At 57.7% G+C, this 20,636-nt stretch overlaps 1 protein-coding gene across 5 annotated transcripts in view; it reads left to right on the top strand.

Annotated features, from left to right (window-relative positions):
* ZC3H18 (zinc finger CCCH-type containing 18) overlaps window positions 1–20,636 on the top strand; it is a 64,039-nt gene that overhangs the window by 42,366 nt on the left and 1,037 nt on the right. For 4 of the 5 annotated variants that reach the window (XM_040633179.1, XM_040633178.1, XM_040633176.1 and 1 more), the window contains 9 exons: window positions 10,477–10,668; window positions 11,640–11,765; window positions 13,544–13,648; window positions 14,934–15,077; window positions 15,434–15,493; window positions 16,243–16,403; window positions 16,630–16,826; window positions 17,231–17,327; window positions 18,326–18,422. In XM_040633179.1, the coding sequence (XP_040489113.1) occupies window positions 10,477–10,668; window positions 11,640–11,765; window positions 13,544–13,648; window positions 14,934–15,077; window positions 15,434–15,493; window positions 16,243–16,403; window positions 16,630–16,826; window positions 17,231–17,327; window positions 18,326–18,422 (1,179 nt within the window). Of the gene's footprint in view, window positions 1–10,476; window positions 10,669–11,639; window positions 11,766–13,543; window positions 13,649–14,933; window positions 15,078–15,433; window positions 15,494–16,242; window positions 16,404–16,629; window positions 16,827–17,230; window positions 17,328–18,325; window positions 18,423–18,987; window positions 19,120–20,636 lie in introns of those variants that run through there. The other variant, XM_040633180.1, reaches the window with a different exon arrangement.

The raw sequence follows: 20,636 nt of genomic DNA, 5'->3' as shown, positions 1-20,636 counted from the left end.
GCTCACATCCCCCTCTTTTTTCTTCCCTAGACCCTCACTCATGCCCCGTGGGTCCTCCCCAACAGCTCCTCTGCTGTGGGCGGAGGCAGGCGCACCCTGTCACTTGGTCTGGATTCAGCCTGTCTCTTTGGTGCCAGGGAGTCTTGAACCCCATCTTTGATCACCCTGGCTGGAACCCCGCCAGCCCTGCTGCCAGCGTGAAGGGCTAGGGTTTCCCCAGAGCAGAATTTCCAGCACGGTCCTATTTCCTTTTCCTTTGAGCAGACGGAGCTGGCGTGACCACTTCAGGAGGTGGCTGCATTTCCCCGCAGTAATACGTTTGTGTGAGCTCCCTTTTTTAGATGAGTCGACTTACTTACCTAGGACAGGTTGAGAATTTTACATCAACAGCTAGACGGAAAGAACTTTTCTTGCCTGAAGTAGGAGGCAGACATGACTGCATTCAGAGTGGAGTGGGACGCTTTCGTCTTAGCTAGTGCACGAGGGACTCTGCAGTGGGGTCGAGTCTGCCCTGAGAATGGTCCTTGCAGAGGCCAGTGGGCATACATAGGAGTTGGTGATGATAAACTCAGTGTGGTTTGTCTGCAAGCAGTAAGAGCTCTTGAAACCCAGACCACCCATTACCCGGAAGGGGGGACAGACACCTCACAGCAGGGTGAGGCGTGGCGAGGACTGGCGCCATGTGTCAGCAGAGTGCTGGGCTCCCTGCGTCTTACCCCCTGCTGGCAGCCCTCTTTCCTGCCCTTGTCCACTTGCCCTCCCTGCCCTGGGCCGCTCTCACACAGCCTTCTGTGGGGCGTCTCCCTCTGGGCTTTCTGACCAGTTTCCCTCTAGACCTCATACGCTCGATGTGCTGTCACTGTGTGGAGAGATGTATCTCTCTCTCCATTTAGGTTTACCTTCTGAAATTAGGCCTTTGGAGATCTCTTGCCCACTCCTGTATCTGGGCTGCTGTTAGACTTGAGCAGATCCTTGTAAGCAATTCTGTAGAACGCATCTGTGTAAATAGAGGGAAGTCCCTTTTGTGAAACCTCCTTCTGATCTTTATAGCCGAGCCAGTGGGTGTGCTGCACCGGGTGGAGCTGAGGGGGGTAATTAGAATGTTCTTTGGCATAGGCAAATTAATTTCATTCTAGATAAAGATAGTAATTGTGGTCTTCCTGGAGGGATTGCCCGGACTGCCTGTCGTCTTCAAAGCTGTTTGCTGAACGTTCAGATGCACGCGTGAGGTTTGATGCCCCTTGGGGCTGAAAGGGCAGGCTCCTTAACTCCCCGGGAGCTTTCCTCCATCCTCACGAGGGAGCCCCTCTTCCTGCCCGCTGCTGTGTGCTCACTGAAGCCCGCCATCTCCTCCACGGGCGCCTTGTCTCAGGATGCCAGAAGCTGCGTGCAGCCTGTCAGCATCCAGTGTGAGGCGCACCAGGAACCTCAGGGTGGGTTGGCGGTGGACAAGCATTCACAGCCTTCTTCACAGGGGTCCTCGACCCCATCACAGAGGCCCACTGCTCTGGACTTGCCCTCAGAGGCCGGGAATTGCCTAGGCAAGGGTGGTTGATTTGTAGCTACGCGAGCTGCGCTAGGACCGCGGCCCTGTGCGTCTCTGTCCGGCTCAGACTCACCGTCACTTCTGAGGCCGCGTGGCCTTCTGCCGCCCTGGAGAGAAGATGACCCTCACTGCGGTCTGCTATCTTTTTTGCGAAAACTACACATTAGGTTTCCCTCTGCTTTTGGTGACTCTCCCTCCCCGTTCTCTGAGTGCACCTCTCCGTTCCAGGTTCCTGTTACCCTCGCCTCGGCAGCAGCGGTCCCTCGGCATCTCCCATAGCTTCTGTGCTTCAGTTTGTCGGGTTCATGAATTTGAACATTACAGGTTGTGATCGACCACACGGCCCTAGACCAGTGTGGTGGTGTCACACGCCTTTGCTGCCCCTGAGTGTGTCCGAGACCACACCTGCACAGCTGTTGGGATCCTCGCAGGGTGTGTGTGGCCCCACGGACGCGGGTGGGCGCTGTCCTGAGGCCGCATGAGGGCAGGTTGCCCCAGCCTCCCACTCTTCTCCCAGCCGCGTGACGTTTCGTGCTTCCTGATGAGCCGGGCACTCAGAGATTGCTCAGAGTTGGTTTCCCGGCACTTAGGCTTGGCTTTAAAAGTCACTGATCTTCTGTGAGGACAAAGGCACTTGCCTGGAGATGTCATAAATCTTAGTTCACTGTGCTGATCTCTCATCTGTCCTGGGCACAGCTGAACTGCTTGCCTCTGAGAAAGTCATTGTGGCCGGGGCATTTTTAAGCTACTGAATGATCCAGAAGTGGCCCAACTGATAAAGACAAGAAGGCAGATAACAGCATTCTCCCATGTACTCAGATCTAAGCTTGGCCATCTGGTGTCCATGGGAGCTGGAGAAATACAGGTAGACACGGATGTGGCCCCGAGGTAGAACGACTTGCTGGTGCGCCGCCTCGGGCATGATCCGCCCCCAGTGGGAGCATTGTGTTCCTTGCAGGGGAGGCTGCGGGGAGGGGGGGGCAGGAGCCGTAAGGAGCCTCGGGCAACATCAGGGGCCTTGCACGGTCAGAAATGTATGTGAGTGCCACTTGCCCACCACGTGAAACAGTGGACTGTTTTCTTTCCATTCACCCAGAAATTAAAGTGGAAGTGGCTGGGAACTTGCGAGCCCCCCTGCTGGCAGTCATGCTTCTGGCAGGTTTACTTGTTTCTGATTAGGTTCAGGGACGTTTTCAGAATTGGAGGGTGCAGTTGATGGGTCTGTCATCGCGTGTCCCCTCACTAGGGAGACTGTCTGTCCTGCCCCCGTGGGAGGACCATCTGCAGCAGCGACCAGCCCTTGGTGTGCAGAGGTGTAAGTCCTCGGGGCCCTCCGGTCAGGACCCAGCTTCAGCCCTGGAAGTGTCAGGGTTCCAGGGCACCACTGTGTGCCTCACTGGTTGGGCGTGCATTGGCCTGTGTTTCAGGCTGCCGTCGGGTCCTGTGGTGGCAGCAAGCTGAGAAACGTCAACAGGAGATCTGAGTTCTCTCACATCTTACCGTGTGTCTGTCCCTAAGAGAGGGGCAGACAGCCTGGCGCAGGCTGGAGGAGGGGTTGTAGCCCGCGGGGGTGGGCGGTAAAAACTAATGATAGTCCAAGACCAGGAAGAAGCAGGATTTCCACGCATGGTGGGCGTTCCAGAGGGAGCGATGCCTTGCCAGGGCTCGGAATCTCTTCACTGGCAGGTGTCCCCCGGCGTGATGCTAGGCAGGAAGGGGTGCAGCCAGCAGGGTGCACTTGAGGGCCCACCCAGATGTGCAGGGAAGGGGTGTGGCGGCCCCCAGCCACATGGACCTCCATAGGTGGTTTCTGCCCAGGGTTGGGGGAGGTGATCACAGCACAGGCTTCCATCGAAGGCCCCACAGAGGCTCCCAGAATGTAGTCCCATGGAAGTGCTCTGACGTGGGACAGGAGTATGAGTTCAGTCACTTCTAATTCCCTTTTCCTGGATCTGTATTAGATGTCTAGCCCTTTTGATGTTAGAGCACCTTTATGTTTTCTCTCTTGTTTTATCTTTGACCCCGAACTTGGCATCCGCTGCGCTTGGAGTTTCCAAACACCTTGGGGTCGCGGCCTTACGTCACTGGCACCTCATGCCTCTGTCCGCTGATGTGACATGAGAGGCGTGTTGTGAGTCGTCGGGGCCCCTTTGTTGTGTTTTGTTCTGACGTTTGTGTTTGGCAGGCCTTGCCGCTGACCTTTGCACCCCAGAATCTCTGCCGAGGCCTTGAACAGAGGGTCAGAGCCTGGAAGATAAGAGTGTGCTGTAGCTGTGCTGGGGAAGGCCCCTTCCTTGGGCAGAGGGACCAGGGGCCNNNNGTAAATGCAGGCCTGACACGCTCCTGACTGTGGCCCTCCCTGCCCAGCTGTCTTCACTTCCACTGCCTTTCCCTGCCCTGCGTCTTCCAGCTGTTCAGCAGTGAACCTGCCTCCTTTGGTGCAGTGTTACCAGTGTGGCAGCCTCCGGGGCCTGGCCTCTCTCTGAAAGCAGAGGTAGAGCCATGGGCCGGGGGCACCTGCGTGATACCAGCGCGCGCCCTCCACGTCCAGGCTCAGGGGGGCAAGGGTGTGGCCTCCCAGGGTTTCAGCACAGCCGTGCCAGCCCTGCTCCCTTACAGAGTGGGTCGTGTTCAACTGACTGACCCACGCAAAGCGACTTCTCCCCCGTCCCTGCCGGTGTGGGGCTGAGAGGCAGGTGAGGGTCAGCGTCAGCAGCCGTACAAGCCGCTTGGCACTGTGACTGCGCTGGGCAGAGCCCGGGGGCTCCTTCCTTGGGCGCGGAGGTCCCGTGAGAGATGAGGACACGCCACCGAGACCGTGTTAGTAAAATTCCTGAGCGGGCGCACTAGTCAGAGTAGCAGAAGATCTCTGCAGGAGAGGGAACATTTTTCAAACAACGCTTCAGGTTTTTCTGTAATAGGTATGAAACATGATGGCGTAGGAAAGTTCAGAAAACTTTGTAAAGAACGAAGGAAACAGTGAGGAAGGACAGACATCGCGGACGTGCGGCTGCCGTCATCCCTGGCCCCGTGTGCCCGCCTGCTTGGGAGTCTGGGGCGCACCTCACCCTGTCCCCGCCCGCCCTCCCCGTGTCGCGGCCACATTTGCCTGTGGGGTTCTCCGTGAGCTCCTTATCAGGTGTACGTTCAGTCATTTCCTCCAAGACATCTGCCATTAAAAGAGACGGTTCCACTTTTGTGTCCAAGTCTGAAGCTGTCTCTCCCTGGTCCGGGTCCCACACCTGTGGCCCAGCTCAGCAGTACCTGAGCCTGGGGGTCTGCAGAAGGGACCCCTCACTCAGCGTGCTCCCTCAACCACTTTATTCTTGTGCTGCCAGCATGGTTTTCTGTATCCAGGTCCCATGCGCACAATTTACATTTTTTGATATTTTTACTTTTTAAGCTTAAATACAGTTTAAGAGGAAACTATATCATTTCCATAAAACAAGCTAGATCATTTGTCCTAGTGAGTCACTGTAGAAATTAAGTCAAAAATGAAAGTGGTTGTCTATGTACAAATTATTTAAAATCAGGACCCACATTTACCACACTTTGGGGGATACCTTGTTTCATGGGGTCACTACCAGGCCTGGTACCAGCCCTTTGGAGGGAAGATGGCGCTGGCTGGTGACTCGGTGTGCGTGGGCTGACGGCCCCTCCAGGCCCCATGCCAGCACTGGTACAAGGACCTCTCACCATGAAGCCCGTAGAGTCACCCCCAGAGTGCGTGAAAGAGTCCCCCTGGGGAGGAAACATTGACTCTCAAAGATTGCGGCAGCCTGCTTTGACCACCTCTCTGCAGCCTCCTTGGATTTCTTTTCCCTGCTGTGATGGGGACAGGGGACAGCACTCTGTCCTCTCTCCCCCTCACTTGTAGCTGGAGCTCCCAGTACAGTTAATGGTGACATGAGGAGTCTGTCCCTCGCTTTCCATCTGCTCTGTTGCCCTATTAGAGGGGCTGCAGGCCAGCAGAGCTGGGCCGTTCTCATGACTAATGAAAACCTGGTGAAGAATCCCACACCAGCATTTTTAGGATGAGAGTAACTCAGGACGTAGAAAGGTGACAGCAGCTCCGGGCTGGCCTGGGACAGGCTGGGATTGACAGACAGGTTTCACTTCCTTCCGGGATTACTTTTCCAGGAGGACCCGCTTATGACCTTATGTGGCAATCACTCTTGGGGTTTAGGGCCGACCTAACAGAGATTTTATGCTTTGATTTAGTGTGTCCTTAGGGCATTTTTAAAATTTAAATTCAGTTAGCTACCATATAGTACATCATTAGTTTCAGATGTAGTGTTCAGATGTAGGTCCCTTCTGCAGACCCCCAGACTCAGGTACTGCTGAGCTGGGCCACAGGTGTGGGACCCGGACCAGGGAGAGACAGCTTCAGACTTGGACACAAAAGTGGAACCGTCTATTTTAATGGCAGATGTTTTGGAGGAAATGACTGAATGTACACCCAATTACATATTCAGTAATTTATCGGTTGCATATAACACCCAGTGCTCATTACATCACGTGCCCTCCTTAATGCCCATTCCCCCGTTACCCCATCCCCCACCCTCCTCCCCTCCAGCAACCCTGTTTGTTCCCTAGAATTAAGAGTTGGTTTTTTTTTTTTTTTTTAAGATTTTATTTATTTGACAGAGAGAGAGATACGACCATGGGGAGCAGCAGAGAGAGGGAGAAGCAGGCTCCCCACTGAGCAGGGAGCCCAATGTGGGGGCTCGATCCCAAGACTCTGGGATCATGACCTGAGCAGATGCCTTACCAGCTGAGCCACCCAGGCACCCCCCTTGGGGCATTTTTAAATGTTGGCCACTGCTTCTGGTGTGGGATTCTTGGCAAGTAACAACCTGGAACTCGCTGGTGGTTCTGCACATGTCAACCGGTGACGGGTTTTGTGTATTATGATGGAATATAGATAGGTGGTGGCCACGGCGAAGCCCAGTGTCAACCGAGACACTCAGATGCTGGTGCTGGAGAAGCCACAGCACCTGGAAGTCTCCCCTGGGAAGGCAGGACCTCTTATGAGAAAACTGTTGTCCTTTGCCGACCCCCATGAAGAAGACCCGAGTCAATGGCAAGATGCCGTTTATCAGTTCCGTGCCATTCCCACCGAGAGCCTGGTGGGAGCGGGGCAGGCTCTGCCGCTGCTGCTGGCGCTCCCCTGCAGGCCGCGTCTCTGCTCCCCTCACGCTCTGCCGGACGTGCCACACGCCGAAACCACAAATCCCGGGTGCACCGCAGAGTGCGGTTTTACAAGAAGGAAGGAAACTCCAGATCACCTAGACGAAAAACGGAAGCGAATATGGCTCAGAGTGGAGAAGAAATGAGAAAAAAAGAGAAAGAAATGGTTTGACCATCGGAACGTGCTGTACTGCGTGGCAGCCGCTGCCAGGCACGGTCAAAAGCACGTAGCCAGGGACAGACGCAAGACAGTGAAGGGCTCTTCCGTACGTGCAGAGCTTCCAGGAAAGTGGCCACGAGGGAGGGGGAGCGCCACAGCTCAGGGCGGCCCTGCAGCCACAGCTGCCCCCGGAGGCACCAGGAGCCCCTTCCATGCGTGCCGTTGCCACGGTCGGGGCTCGATCTCGTGGCTTCCCTGGTGACACAGGATCCCAGGATTGTCGACAGCGAGGCAAAAGTGGGCGCTCCGGCTGCCGACGGAGCACAGATTGGCTTCACTGTGGGGAGAACGCTTGATGACTTACAAGAGCCTGTGAAGTGTTCGTTTCCTTTGACTCACTGATTCCACTTCTTAGGAATTTGCCCTTAGAGAAACTTTGTCCCTAAAGAAGTATATGTAGTCATTTTAATGTGGTTTCTTTTCTTTCTTTTCTTTTGAATTAATTTGACAGAGACAGCCAGCGAGAGAGGGAACACAAGCAGGGGGAGTGGGAGAGGGAGAAGCAGGCTCCCAGTGGAAGAGCCTAATGCGGGGCTCGATCCCATAACGCCAGGATCACGCCCTGAGCCGAAGGCAGACGCTTAAGGACTGAGCCACCCAGGCGCCCCCCCCTGTGGTTTCTTTTCAAGTTAGAAACAGCTAGTAGTTGTTTGATCGGGTGGCACTGGGGGTGGCTTCTCACAAGGTCCAGGAGCAGCACGTCTGCAGGGCGGACGCCACAGGAGACATGCAGCCACCGGGCGGGCCGCAGCTGTGTCTGCAGCGGGTGTGAGCACACGCCTGAGTGTTCGTCGTGGCAGACGGAGTCCGGGTAGGAAGGAAACACAGCGGTGCTAAATGCTGGCTGTCTCTGAAGAACAAGATCGTGGGGTTTTTATGTATTTCCTTGTTTATCCTTTTGTGTTTTCCAGAACTTTTCAGTGAACTTTGTAACTGTTCGATTAAAAATACAAATGTCGGGGCGCCTGGGTGGCACAGCAGTTAAGCGCCTGCCTTCGGCTCAGGGCGTGATCCCGGCGTTATGGGATCGAGCCCCACATCAGGCTCCTCCGCTGGGAGCCTGCTTCTTCCTCTCCCACTCCCCCTGCTTGTGTTCCCTCTCTCGCTGGCTGCCTCTGTCAAATAAATAAATAAAATCTTTTTAAGAAAAAAATACAAATGTCATGGGACCAACAGCTGCCTCTGTGTTAAACTGCTGCTAGCTGTCTGGGATCCTACACTCTGGCTCCTTTTTCAGGGAGGATATTTGGGTTCGTAAGGTGTATCTGTGGGCACAGGGTGCCTCCACCCTGAGCTCCTGGACAGGGTGAACGGGCTCCCCGTTGAGTACTCAGCTGCCCGCCCACCTCCTACCCCGTTGAGGGCTCCTGGGTTCTCCTGCTGGTGGTCTGCTGGTCACCGTGGAGCATGGCTCTCACATCTCAGCCGTAGCCGTGATTCACTCACCCGTAGTTACCACTGATGCAGCCCCACAGGGATTTGGGGGACATCACTCTTCAGTCCTGGCACAGTCCCTCCCACTGGCCCGCTGGCCCTCAGTCCTGATGCTTGTGTTAGTGACTGTCACATAGCAGCATCTCTGACTTTCTCTGGGCCACTGTCTCCTCTCTCTCTCTGGGGTTTTGATCACAGTATTCTCTGGGTTGATCAAACCAGTCTCTTCAAACCTTAGGGAACAAAGGAACTGTTGAAGGCTTGGGTTTGATACACAAAATTTCTAATGCCTGTGGAAACAAAAGTACTTTTTTTTTCAAATTTTTATTTAAATTCTAGTTAGTTAACATACAATGCAATATTGGTTTCAGGAGTAGAATTTACTGATTCATCACTTCCTGTAATACCCAGTGCTCATCGCATCAAGTGCCCTCCTTAATATCCATCACCCAGTTACCCCGTTCCCGCACCCCCCCCAGCAACCCTCAGTTTGTTCCCTAGAGTTAAAGAGTCTCTTACAGCTTGCTTTGTTCTTTTTTTCCCCTTCACTTATGTTCATCTGTTTTGTTCCTTAAATTCCACATACAAGTGAAATCATATGATAATTGTATTTCTCTGACTTAGTTCACTCAGCATAATACATACCCTCTAGTTCCATCCACATCATTGCAGAAAGGTTTCATCCTTTCTGATGGCTGAGTAATATTCCATTGTATGTATACACACATCGTCTCTATCCATTCATCTGTCGATGGACATCTGGGCTCTTTCCATAGTTTGGCTGTTGCTGATAATGCTGCTGTAAACATGGGGGTGCAGGCGTCCCCTCCAGTCTGTATTTTTGTATCCTTTGGGGTGAATACCCAGTAATGTAATTGCTGGGTCATAGGGTAGCTCTAATTTCGACTTCTTGAGGAATCTCCATACTGTTTTCCAGAGTGGCTGCACCAGCTTGCATTCCCACCAGCAGTGCAAGAGTGTTCCCCTTTCTCCGCGTCCTCACCAACACCTGTCGTTTCCTGGCTTGTTCATTTTAGCCATTCTGACAGGTGTGAGGTGGTATCTCATTGTGGTTTTGATTTTAATTTCCCTGACGTCGAGGGATGTGGAGCACTTTTTCATGTGTCCGTTGACCATCTGGGTGTCTTCTTTGGAGAAATGCCTATTCGTATCTTCTGCCCATTTCTGAACTAGATTATTTGTTCTTTGGGTGTTGAGTTTGATAAGTTCTTTTATAGATTTTGGATGCTAACCCTTTATCAGGTAAATCATTTGCGGATATCTTCTCCCATTCCGTAGGTTGTCTTAGTTTTGTTGACTGTTTCCTTTGCTGTGCAAAAGCATTTTATCCTGATGAAGACCCAACAGTTCATTTTTGCCTTTGTTTCCCTTGCCTTTGGAGATGTGTCCTGCAAGAAATTGCTGTGGCCGAGGTCACAGAGGGTGCTGCCTGTGTTCTTCTCTAGGATTTTGGTGGATTCCTGTCTCACATTTACTTCTTTCATCCATTTTGAGTCTATTTTTTTGTATGGTGTAAAGAAGTGGTCCGGTTTCATTTTTCTGCATGTGGCTGTCCAATTCAACCAACACCATTTGTTGGAAAGACTGGTTTTTTTTCCATTGGATATTCTTTCCTGGTTTGTTGAAGATAAGTTGACCATAACATGAGGGCAACAAGTACTTTATTACCCTTAAACTAAGTATTTGTTTTGAACCCACTGTGTGCCAGCTCTAGAGAGGACATGTTGGACAGGCCTCCCCTGTCCTTCCAGAGTTTGCAGTGTGGGGGGGTTCTGTAAGTCATTACACCCAAGAAAGTACCAACGTGGTTAGTTACTACGAAGGAGAAAGACCTGCTCCTCCAGGAAGGACACATGTGCGTGGAGACCGTCTGTGGAGCGAGCTTTGCTTGTCTTGCTGGTGGTGAGCTCTGCCGCTGAGGGAGTATTTGCTGCCCTGGTAGGTGACCTGTTACTTGGCAGGCTTACCCTGAAGAAGGTGCCGATGCTACCGTCCTGCCTCTCAGTTTCCTTTCCCGCTGTCGTGGAGGGCGGCCTCAGAGTGGCTACCAACTCTGTGATTTCAGCCGTCAAGCTGAGCCACCAAAGAAGGAGGCCGCCGCCGCAGGGCCACAGGTGAAGCGAGCAGACGAGTGGAAGGACCCTTGGCGCCGGTCCAAGTCTCCCAAGAAGAAACTCGGGGTGTCCGTCTCCCCTAGCCGGGCACGAAGGCGTCGGAAAACATCAGCTTCATCGGCCTCTGCCTCCAATTCCTCCAGGTAAGGAGCCGGCCAGTCAGAAGGACTGGTTCATAAACGCCACCGGAGGGTTGCACCATCCTGGCCTGAGGACGGTCAGGAGGACTAAAGGGGCATCTGTTTGTCCAGCAGATTTAGTGAGTACCTGGGGTGCTGGAGCGTTGGCGGCAGACAGAACCGATGCTTAGAACCTCAGTAAGGCTTCACACCCCCAAAATAAACACTGACCTCAGCCAGGATGCTGGCAACCCAGAATGGAGCACAGACCCAGCGAGGGGGCCATCGAGGGGAGAGGGCTCGCCCGGTCCCTCTGGGAGAGACCACACAAGGCAGAAGGCCAGAAGGACAGCGTCAGCCCCATCTTGGAGTCAGCCCCTCTCTTTCTCCTGTGCGTTTGGGCTTCAGTGTGCACACAAGGTCTGAACAGACAGGCAGGGATGTAGTGGGTGGTGGGAGGCTAGCAGGAGCCCGCCGTGCTAGACAGGAACTGGGGAGGTCAGTGTCAACCCAGGGCTTTCATTATGTGTACAGATGGGCAGAGAGAGAAACACATGTGTATCTGTACAGGTGGGCGCACCTGTCCTGGCTCCGTGCGGCCAGGGCCTGGGAGCTGTCCCCCAGTCATAGCACACCCGTACCCGCGTCTTGCTTTCTAAACATACTCCCACCAGAAGGGGATTGGACTGCAGCATGCCCACAGAGGTGTCCAAAGGGTGGGTGGGAGTGGGTTTGTGGGTAGGTGGGTGGGAGGGAAGCGGGGGGTGTATGTAGGTAGGTGGTTGGGTGTAGGTGGGCGGAGGCGGGTGGGAGTAGGTGTGTGGGAAGGTGGGTGGGTGTGTACAGGCAGGGACGGGGGGACGTCGGTGGAGGAGGGTGGGTATGGGTGGGCGTCATCTGGATCTGCGCCTGAGGACAGCAGGTCGGCAGCAGCGGCCGGGCTGGAGGTAGAGGAAGACTGGCCCCTCTCCCACTCTGGTCCTTGGACTCTCTAGGTCATCGTCACGGTCGTCCTCGTACTCTGGCTCCGGGTCCTCCCGCTCCCGCTCCCGCTCCTCCTCCTACAGCTCCTACTCCAGCCGGTCTTCCAGACACAGCTCGTTCTCAGGCAGCCGGTCCAGGTATGTGCCAGGCCGGCGGCTGCACTGAGTGTGGGCGCCTCTGCGTGTGGCCCGCGTCAGCCCCCGGTGCCCGTACAGTGGCCGGTCTCTGTCTTGATGGCGTCCTTCCAGGCACTCGGCTGTCGTTAGAACAGCCTCGGCTGTGTTCCGAGGTCACTGCTGAGCAGGAATACGTGGCGAGGTGCCAGATAACGAGCCGCAGGCACTGGGGCCTCGGGGTGCACGGAGCTCGTGTCGGGAGGTGGGTCGGGAGCAGCGGTTCCGGGTGTGCGAAAATCAGAAGTAAGGCCGCTGGCCACGTCCTGTGGACCTGCACTGTCCACTGGGCCAGTAGCCACGTGTGGTGGTTCACATTCTCACTCAGTTGAAGTGTTAAAGTGTGCGTGGGCCTGTCTGGCGTGTTCAGATAGAGGCGTTTCCAGCTTCACAGCAGGTTCTACTGGACGTTTCTAGAAAGATCAGAACACGTGTATTTTCCCCCCTGAAGATAGACAAGCTGTGTTTGGAGTTGTAGAGAATTCTTCACTGTTGTCTGTGCTGGAGCAGGTGGTCGCAGGTGGTCGATTACGGTAACAAGCAGGACCATTCAGGGGCTCTGTGTGCAGCTTCTGTCTCTGCAGCCAGCTCAGGTGCCGTGCGCTCCGCCTGCACCCACGTGTCCCGCCCACAGGGGACCCTGCGTGGGGAGACCCCCGGCTCCCTTTTCTTTCCTTCACCCCATTCAGGGCTTAGCTAGGAGAGGAGAGGTCCGAGGCCAGAGGAAGGTGGAGAGTGGAGGACTGCCTGTGTGGGGGCCTCTAGGCCGGACCCCCAGCTCCGTTGTCTCCATACACACAGAGAGGGTGCTCCGCTCCTCAGGAAGGCCACAATGGGGACCAGACCGGAGACCTCATCGTCACAGTCGGTGACCAGGACCGTTCGCACACCAGGCGGTGGTGCAGGGCTGCACAGTCTGGCGCTAGCCTCTTGGCAGTTAGCGGGGACGTCCCTTCCCGTCTCCCCTCGTGGGCAGCCCCAGCCAGGCAAAGAGAGCATCAGGATGGAAGAACCAGGCGTTTCCTTCACACCCCTGTACCTCTCAAACCTCAGTGTGTGTGACTGCAGGAGCCCCACCTTACCTTACCTGGTGCCATTGCTTGGCTGAAAAGGTGGAGTTGTACACGACAGTTTTAAGTAGGGAGAAAACGACAGCCCGGGAGCATTTTGGAGGCTTGCCTCCTGTGGGGTGTGGGGCTGGATCCTGGGACAGTGGAGTCCTCAACCTGGCCAGGCCGGCCCCCGGAGTTACCCGGCCAGCGCCCCCGTGCTGGGGCGCTCTGTCCATGCTGCTGACACCTGAAACTGGAGCCCATCACTGTGTGCTTCAGCGGGGACAGTCCCCTGGGCTTGGCCAGTCCCCACTTCGTGCTGCTTGTGGCCACCCTCCCCACCCCCCACTTTCCAGCCCCCTGGGCCTCAGTGTCCCGCTCCCTTGCTTGGCCCTCTGTCCTACCTGTGTCACCATGTCCTTGCTGGACTTCCTAGCAACGCAGAGCGTGTGCCCTTCCTGCCCACACAGCTCCTAGGCCTTCTGCAGGACCCATCAGCATGGTTACGCCTTTTCCCTTTAGTGTGTTTTAAGAAAGGACCAAGAACTGCCTGAAAGCCATTTTAAATCCGAGGCAGCTAAGTAGAGACTTGCAGTAACGTTTTTGTGAACCGGGGGATGTACCTCGCGTGCTCGAGTGCAGACTAGGGCACCGTGGCGCTCCCTCCTCATGCCTCTGTTTCCTCCCTAGGTCCCGGTCCTTTTCCTCATCCCCTTCCCCATCTCCAACGCCTTCCCCACACAGACCTTCTGTTAGAACCAAGGGGGAGCCAGCTCCGCCTCCTGGGAAAGCAGGGTAAGTGCCCCATGGGGCTGGCTCTCCTGCTCTTTCTCTCTCTCCTGTTGCATCTCCAGTGAGAACCCTTGGAAGGTGGGCAGAGGTGTTGGGGGATCCGGCTCGGGGGCTGCAGGACGCAGACTTAGCCTCTCACTTCCTGGCATGTGGACGTCGAGGCCATGCGTGCATTGGCGTGCCTGCACCCCTGCGTGGACCGTGGTGATGGCCGTGCTCCTTGGGGTTAGACCACTTCACCTAACAGGAGCAGCCCCGCTGGGCTTTGCCAGCAGGCAGGAGGGAGGGGGTCCCGTAGCACTTCCTGTGTCCAGGGCTGTGTCCGGGACGTGCAGAGAGGGGTGGCCCGCCACATTGGCCTCGTTTGCATTTGCTGCTCCTAGAGCAGATCTCATTGATCCTCATCAGCAGATATGACTAATGTGACAAGTTAGAACATCTGGAGTTTAGCAGACAGACGTCACAACCTGATGTGTGGTCTCGGGCTGCGGCCGTGCCCAGGCTCCCCCAGAATGAAAGTGGGCTCCCTTCCTGAGCAGTGCAGAGCCCAGAGAGGCAGCTGGTGGTGGAGCTGACCCTGTGGCCTGCAGGGCGAGGACAGGGCACACGTGAGCAGGCAGGTCCTGTGTGCCCGTCTGTGGCACCAGCACCGGCCCTGCTTGGTCACTTGGCCTCACGGTTGTGGCTCATTTAGTGGCCGGTAGCCTGGCACTCGCTGGGTGGCCGGCGCGGAGTCTGCCAGCAGCCCTCAGGGGCATGTAGGCAGCCGGTGTCGCCCCCTCCTAGAAGGTGACCAGTGTGGAGGCGTAATTAAGCCTGGGCACCACAGCCATCTCAGCTGTGCCGTTTGATGGGCTGAGCGAACACGGGAGGCCACCCTGGTCCAGACAGCCCAGCCGCACAGGAGGCAGGCTTGTGCGTGCGTCTTGGTCTGCACGGGTCTTAACCCGCCCCCAACACTGTGCTGAGCAGTTTGCTTTTGCCTAGGGCTTTGTTTCCTGCTGCTTCTGCCTGACCCGTGAGCATTCGGTGCTACTGGAGTGGTCGGCAGGGTATTTTCCCCACACTGACGGCACCGAAGAGCTTTGGGGGCTGTTCTCTCTACTGCAGACTGGGTCCCCACGGGAGCGGCCCTGCTGCCCTCGGCGGTTGGCCCGTGAGCGGGCCTGGGGAGGTGGGGGGCGCCTTCCCAAGGAAGCACAGCACCAGCTCTCTGGCTCTCGGGGGTCTTCGGATGGACCCGTCCTCGTGCTGCGGGGCCGGGTCTGATGCTCCATCTTCATCACAGAGAGAAGTCCGTGAAGAAGCCAGCCCCACCTCCAGCCCCTCCACAGGCCCCCAAAACCACTGCTCCAGCCCCCGAGCCCGCCAAGCCGGGAGACCCTCGGGAAGCCAGGAGGAGGGAGCGGCAAGCTAGGACCCCCCCCAGGAGGTGAGCGAATGGACTGCAAGCAGTGAGGGGGGGCGAGCAGCTGAGGCCCGGGGCCTGTTTCGTCCCTGTCCTATGTGGCTGTCCTGTCACATCACCTCCCCGAGCCTCAGTTTCCCCCGACCACGACGGGGCGCAAGCACCTAAGGACAGAAGGTGTGGTTGTGCGGGACGCAGACGCCCCTCGACACTGAGGTCTCCCCTAGGAAGAGGCGGTGCTGCTGTGGGACGCCAAGGAGAGGGTTGGCATCTTTCTTCTGGGGAAAATCGCACTTAAAAGCGAGCAGAGCCCCGCGCACTTGTGAGCCGGTCGGGTCTGGGGGCCGCGGCGGCACTGGCGGGGCTTCTCTGTGTTGCAGGCGGACCGTCAGTGGCAGCGGCAGCGGCAGCAGCTACAGCGGCTCTAGCTCCAGATCCAGGTCATTGTCAGCACCCCCCTGGCCCCCGCCCCCCGAACCCTGGCTGCCCCGCCCGTCGTGCTCGAGGTGCTCACTGGACGGCCAGTAGAGTGGGAAAGAATGCTGCCATTGGGCGGCTTGACAAGAAGACACTGTCACATCAGTCCTTAGAGTCCCCGAGCGGACATTGTCTTTCATTTCTAGGCAGCCCAGATCTTCCTCAAAGAGGTTTAAAAACCCAGCCTTTAAACAAAACTGGGCCCTTCCTTTCTCCACTGGTCCTCCCGGCGTTTTCTGAGAGTGACAGGACTCAGTGGCCTGCCGTGGGGCACGTCCTCTTCACAGCGGGAGCTGTGGCAGCAGCGCCTGTGAGCTGGTCGCCGTCCCCGTGCTTTCCAGAGCGCGTGCTGGGCCAAGGTGGCCTCTGTTATGGGGTCTTTCTTGAGCCTCATAACCCGGGCCCTTGGCTCTGTCGTCACCAGCCTCACTCACACGTAGTCACTTGTCGTACGTCTCTGCCCAGTAAACAGAGCGGCTGCTCATTCGTGCACGGGCCCTCGACTCCGTGACAGGGCGTCCCTTCACCATGGGGCACCTTTAAACCGCCCACAGTACCCCCTGAAGTCTCCAGTCTGGTGGAACATGTTCCTCGAAACTGGAGGCTGGGGAGGGTGGACATGGACACCCGTGACCGGCCCCCCATGGCCTCTGGCCACCGGCCGTCTCTCCATTGGGGCCACGTGGGTGCACACGTGCTTGTGTGTGTCCAGGTCCCTGAGCGTGAGCAGCGTCTCCTCGGTGTCCAGCGCCACGTCGAGTAGTAGCTCGGTGCACAGCGTGGACTCAGACGACATGTACGCAGACCTGGCCAGCCCCGTGTCCTCAGCAAGTTCGCGGTCCCCCACCCCAGCCCAGACCAAGAAGGAGAAAGGTACAGGGGGCTCCTCGCGTCCTGGGCATTGTGGCTGCAGAGGCGGGCAGGCCCTTCGCGGAGAGAGGGTGCGCGCACTGCCTCGCTTGTTTACATAGGAAAGCGCAGGAACCTCCCGGCTCTGTCCCACAGACGCGTGGCCTGGCTCATAGCACATCCCCTCCAGGTGGCCCACGGGACCGCCGTGCCGGGATGGCGACTGTGACTTAGCCTTTGTTGTTGGCAGGAAAGTCTAAAAAGGAAGATGGGGTTAAAGAGGACAAGCGGAAAAGGGACCCGTCCGCACAGCCGCCCAGGTCCTCGAAGCCTTCCGGCGGCGGTAAACCCCAGCAGCCCACAGCGCCCCAGCAGGCGACCCCCGGGCAGCCCCAGCAGGGCACATTCGTTGCCCACAAGGAGATCAAGCTGACGCTGCTGAACAAGGTAAGCCGTGGGCGGTACTGGCGGCGGTTCCGGGGACCCAGCTCCCGGGGGGGGCCTGGGGCTAGAGAGCAGTGGCCGGACGTCAGCCCGCTCGTCCTGCTGCCCTGACGGGGGAGCGTGGGTGTCCTGGGAGAGAGAGCGTCCCGGGGCTGGTGGGTGCTCTCCCCGGCCCTTCTCCGTGTGATGGGGCCTGTGTGAGCTGACATCCCCAAGGCTCCCTAGGACCGGGAGGGCGGGATGCCGAGTCCCCTGGGGTCCTCTCTGCGCACCCTCGCTGCAGAGAATGAAGGCCCAACACCCCGGGCCTTGCCTCCCTCGGGGCCCCGTGGGCACCCAGAGGAGGCACCCGTGGGAGCAGGTACGGGAGTGAGACCGTCACCACCGCGCTCCCTCCGTTGTTCCAGGCGGCCGACAAAGGGAACAGGAAGCGTTATGAGCCCTCGGACAAAGACAGGCAGAGTCCTCCTCCGGCCAAGCGGGCGAACTTATCCCCAGACCGAGGTGAGCTTCACGCCTCCGCAGGGTCGAGGAGGGTAGAGGGGCCAGGACCCCATGAGCTATTACGTATGGGCCCCGAGGAACTAACGCTCGTGTGGTTCCATCCGTCGATATTGAAGTGTTAGAAGTTAAAACTCGGGAAAAAAGTCAACATTTATTAATGCTAAGTAGCAGTAACAAAGTATTCTATTTTAACACAAATAACATTTTTTATGAAAAATAACTATATTTCCATGAACAAAAGTCAGGAGCGTCGTTGTGTTTTCTTCTTTGAAAAGGTCTTCAGTGTTTGGCTGACAAATGGTGGCTCGGTCCTCTTCTCCGTGACAGCACAGGGCGCGGACTCTGGGGAGCGGGGGAGGGCAGGCAGGGGGGCCCGGTGTTGCTGCGCAAGCCATCTGACCCCAGCCCTCTGTGGGCCGTCTGCCTGGCCGGCTTTGATCACCAGCGCGCAGCCGTCCTCCCCCCCAAGCGAGGGCCGAGGGGCCTGTCGGGAGCAGGAGGGGGTGCCCCTCCCCTGTGCCGCTGAGCCCGGGACCACGGCACACCCACCTGGGCCGAGAACCAGCTGGTGCGAGCGCCTGTGTGCTCCCTGGGCGCTGACCACCCCCACTGCCCTTCTGCGGGGCCCCGTGCTCACTAGACGGCGGGGCGGCGAACACCCCTATCTTCTTGGTTTTACTTCTCTCTCCTCCCCTCCCCTCCCTGTTTGCTCCCAGTTCAGAAGTGTGAGTGATGAGCGGGTCTGTGTTGGATAAGTGGGAGCTCGGTGGCCTGTCCTGACCTCGGCCTCCGTGGGCTCCTGGGGCTTCACTTTCCAGCATGACCAGCACTGCCCTGTCCCTTTCTTCTGACCGGCTCTGCCCTTTCCCTCTTCCTGTGAGAACGTGCAGGCAGTCCTCAGCTGCCGTGACTCTGGCATGGGGTCGCCCGAACCCTTTCTGTGCACACCAGCCCACTCTGGGCTGGGACCGTGGTCTCACCTCGTCCTTGTCATCCAGGTTCTCGGGACCGGAAGTCAGGCGGGAGACTCAGCTCCCCGAAGCCAGAGCGGCAGAGAGGCCAGAATTCTAAGGTGCCAGTGGCCCCACCGGACAGGTGAGTGCCCCACCCGTGCCCTAGGCGGACCACATGTGTGCTGCGGCTTCAGGGCGGGCTAGCCAGAGTGTTCCTGCCCCGAAGCAGGTCCTAGGACAAGGGCCCTGAGGCACAAGGCTTCCTGGTGTTTCCAGCTTCTCCCACCTTCCCCTCGGCCCCAGAAGCAGGGCAGAGATTTCCTTCTCGTGGGTCGGCTGTGAGGCCCTTCCCTGCCAGCCCAGTGCTCAGGGTTGTGGTGCCCATGGGTATGGGATTCGGCTCTCCGTGTAGCCCCACACGTGTCTCTGCCCTCGGGGCTGCTCCTGGGTCAGCAGCGTGGGGTTCCTCCCCACCCAGGGGCAGCCTGCAAAGAAGCACCAGAAGCAGGAGGTACGGATCAGTAGGGCAGCAGCCAAGCCCTGGACGCTGTGCCGCCTTCACTCTCCACAACCGGGGGGACGACGACACACCCCACTGCGGCCAGGCCAGACCCAGCGTTGCTGTCGTCCCGACGGCCGCCAGAGCTCGTGTCCTCGCCCAGCGGGAGGCTCATGGCGGACCCTCTAATGCCCCCCCAACCCTGCAGGAAGCGCCAGTTGTCACCCCAGTGCAAGAGCTCCAGCAAGGTCACAGTGTGAGCCCGGCAAAGCCTCCGATGCCGGCACTGGCAGCACCGTCTCCGGCGGCACCAAGTCAGGGAAGCCAGCACGCTGTCGCGCGCGAGGAGCTCCTGAAGCAGCTCAAAGCCGTGGAGGACGCCATGCGCCGCGCAAGCGGGCAAGATCCCCGGGAAGGTGGCCGCGGGCTCGGCCCCGCCGCAGCGAGACTCTCATGTTTTTATAACTAGCGTCAGCACAGCCGTCTTGGATTTTGAAGTTAATGTCTCATTTTGGCTGTGAATCTTTTTAAAAATTAAAAAAGAAAAAAAAAGTTTCTCAGCTGGAAAAGAAGCCACACGTGATGAAGATGAAGCCGAGTCCCAGTCTTCTCCCGACCAGACCAGACCGAACCAGCCCCGTCCCGGAGCAGAGGTCCCGCCAGACAGGCCGGCGGCGCGGCGGCAGCAAGGACGCGGCAGTGGCAGTCCGTGTACACGATCAGCCCCGGGTGCCCGGTTCCGCCTGCCGTCTTCCCTCCCCTCTGCCCGCCGGCCTGCCCTGCGTCCTGTCCTCCGCACGCGCTCCTTCCTGTCCCGGGAGCGCCTCGTGCTCCTGAGCCGCCTCCTCCCCACCCCCGCCCGGCCCCAGGGTCAGAAAATAGATATATATTCTTGACTGAAGTCCGATTGGGAAATACTTCCTGTCTTTTATTTTAAGCATCAGATTGTTTTAGTTGATTTAAAAAGGAAAAAAATACAGAAAAGACCAAAAAAAAAGGCTGAGGGTGTTGTTGGGAGTCTGTCTAATGTGGAGGGTCTTTTTTTGAGGGGTCTCCTAAAATAAAGTATTTTGATAAGCAGCCGTCTTGCCCTGGTGGTGATGATTCCGTGGGCCTGGGCCTGCCTGGCGAGTTGGCGGCCCCGGCTGGTGGCCCGTGGAGGCCCTGATGAGATGCCCTTGACGCTGCTCGCACAAGGGCTCTGCCCCCCGGCCCCCGTGGATGGGGCCCCTCGTGTCCTCGTGGTGGCTCTGGGCCTGGCGGGGCGTCCTGAACACGGGAGCACCTCCCACTTGAGCCGGTGACCCACTTTCCCCGAAATGGGTCCTGGAGCAAAGAGGCCAGAAAGGACGGTCGTCAGGCTTGGCCCCAAAGGGGCGTGCGCGGTCCCCCTGTGTGCACACAGGCAGACGCAGGCAGGCTTGACGAGTCCTGGGCCCAGGACCGTCCCGTGGTCCCACTGCTGTGAGGAGGTCCAAGCAGGGCCGTCCTCCTGCCCACCGCAGTCCCCGCTCCCCGCTGGAGAGCCCCATCGCTGCCTAGACCATCAATGGGGACCCCTGCTGCCCGCTGTAGCCGCTTCTTGGGGAGTGAGCTCGCCGAGGAGCACCAAGGCCTCAGAGCACCCCCACACGGTCTGTGGTGGGCAGAGTCGGTGCCCCCTCCATGCTCCGATTGCTTTAAAACAAGTTCCACTGGTAGACAAAACACCCCCTGGGGCCCATGCTGCCTCCCCAGTTCCAGTTCCGGTGGGGGGAGCTGCACAGGCCAGGTCAGCAGGAAGCAGCCCCAGGGCTTCTCCCCTGCCCGCGGGACCCGCCGAGTGCTCTGCCCCGAGGCCGGGTGGCCATCAGAGCG

The sequence above is a fragment of the Ursus maritimus genome, unplaced genomic scaffold (assembly GCF_017311325.1).
Source record: "Ursus maritimus isolate PB19 unplaced genomic scaffold, ASM1731132v1 scaffold_19, whole genome shotgun sequence".
Taxonomy (NCBI): Eukaryota; Metazoa; Chordata; class Mammalia; order Carnivora; family Ursidae; genus Ursus; species Ursus maritimus.
This window is presented reverse-complemented; position numbering and strand designations above follow the sequence as displayed.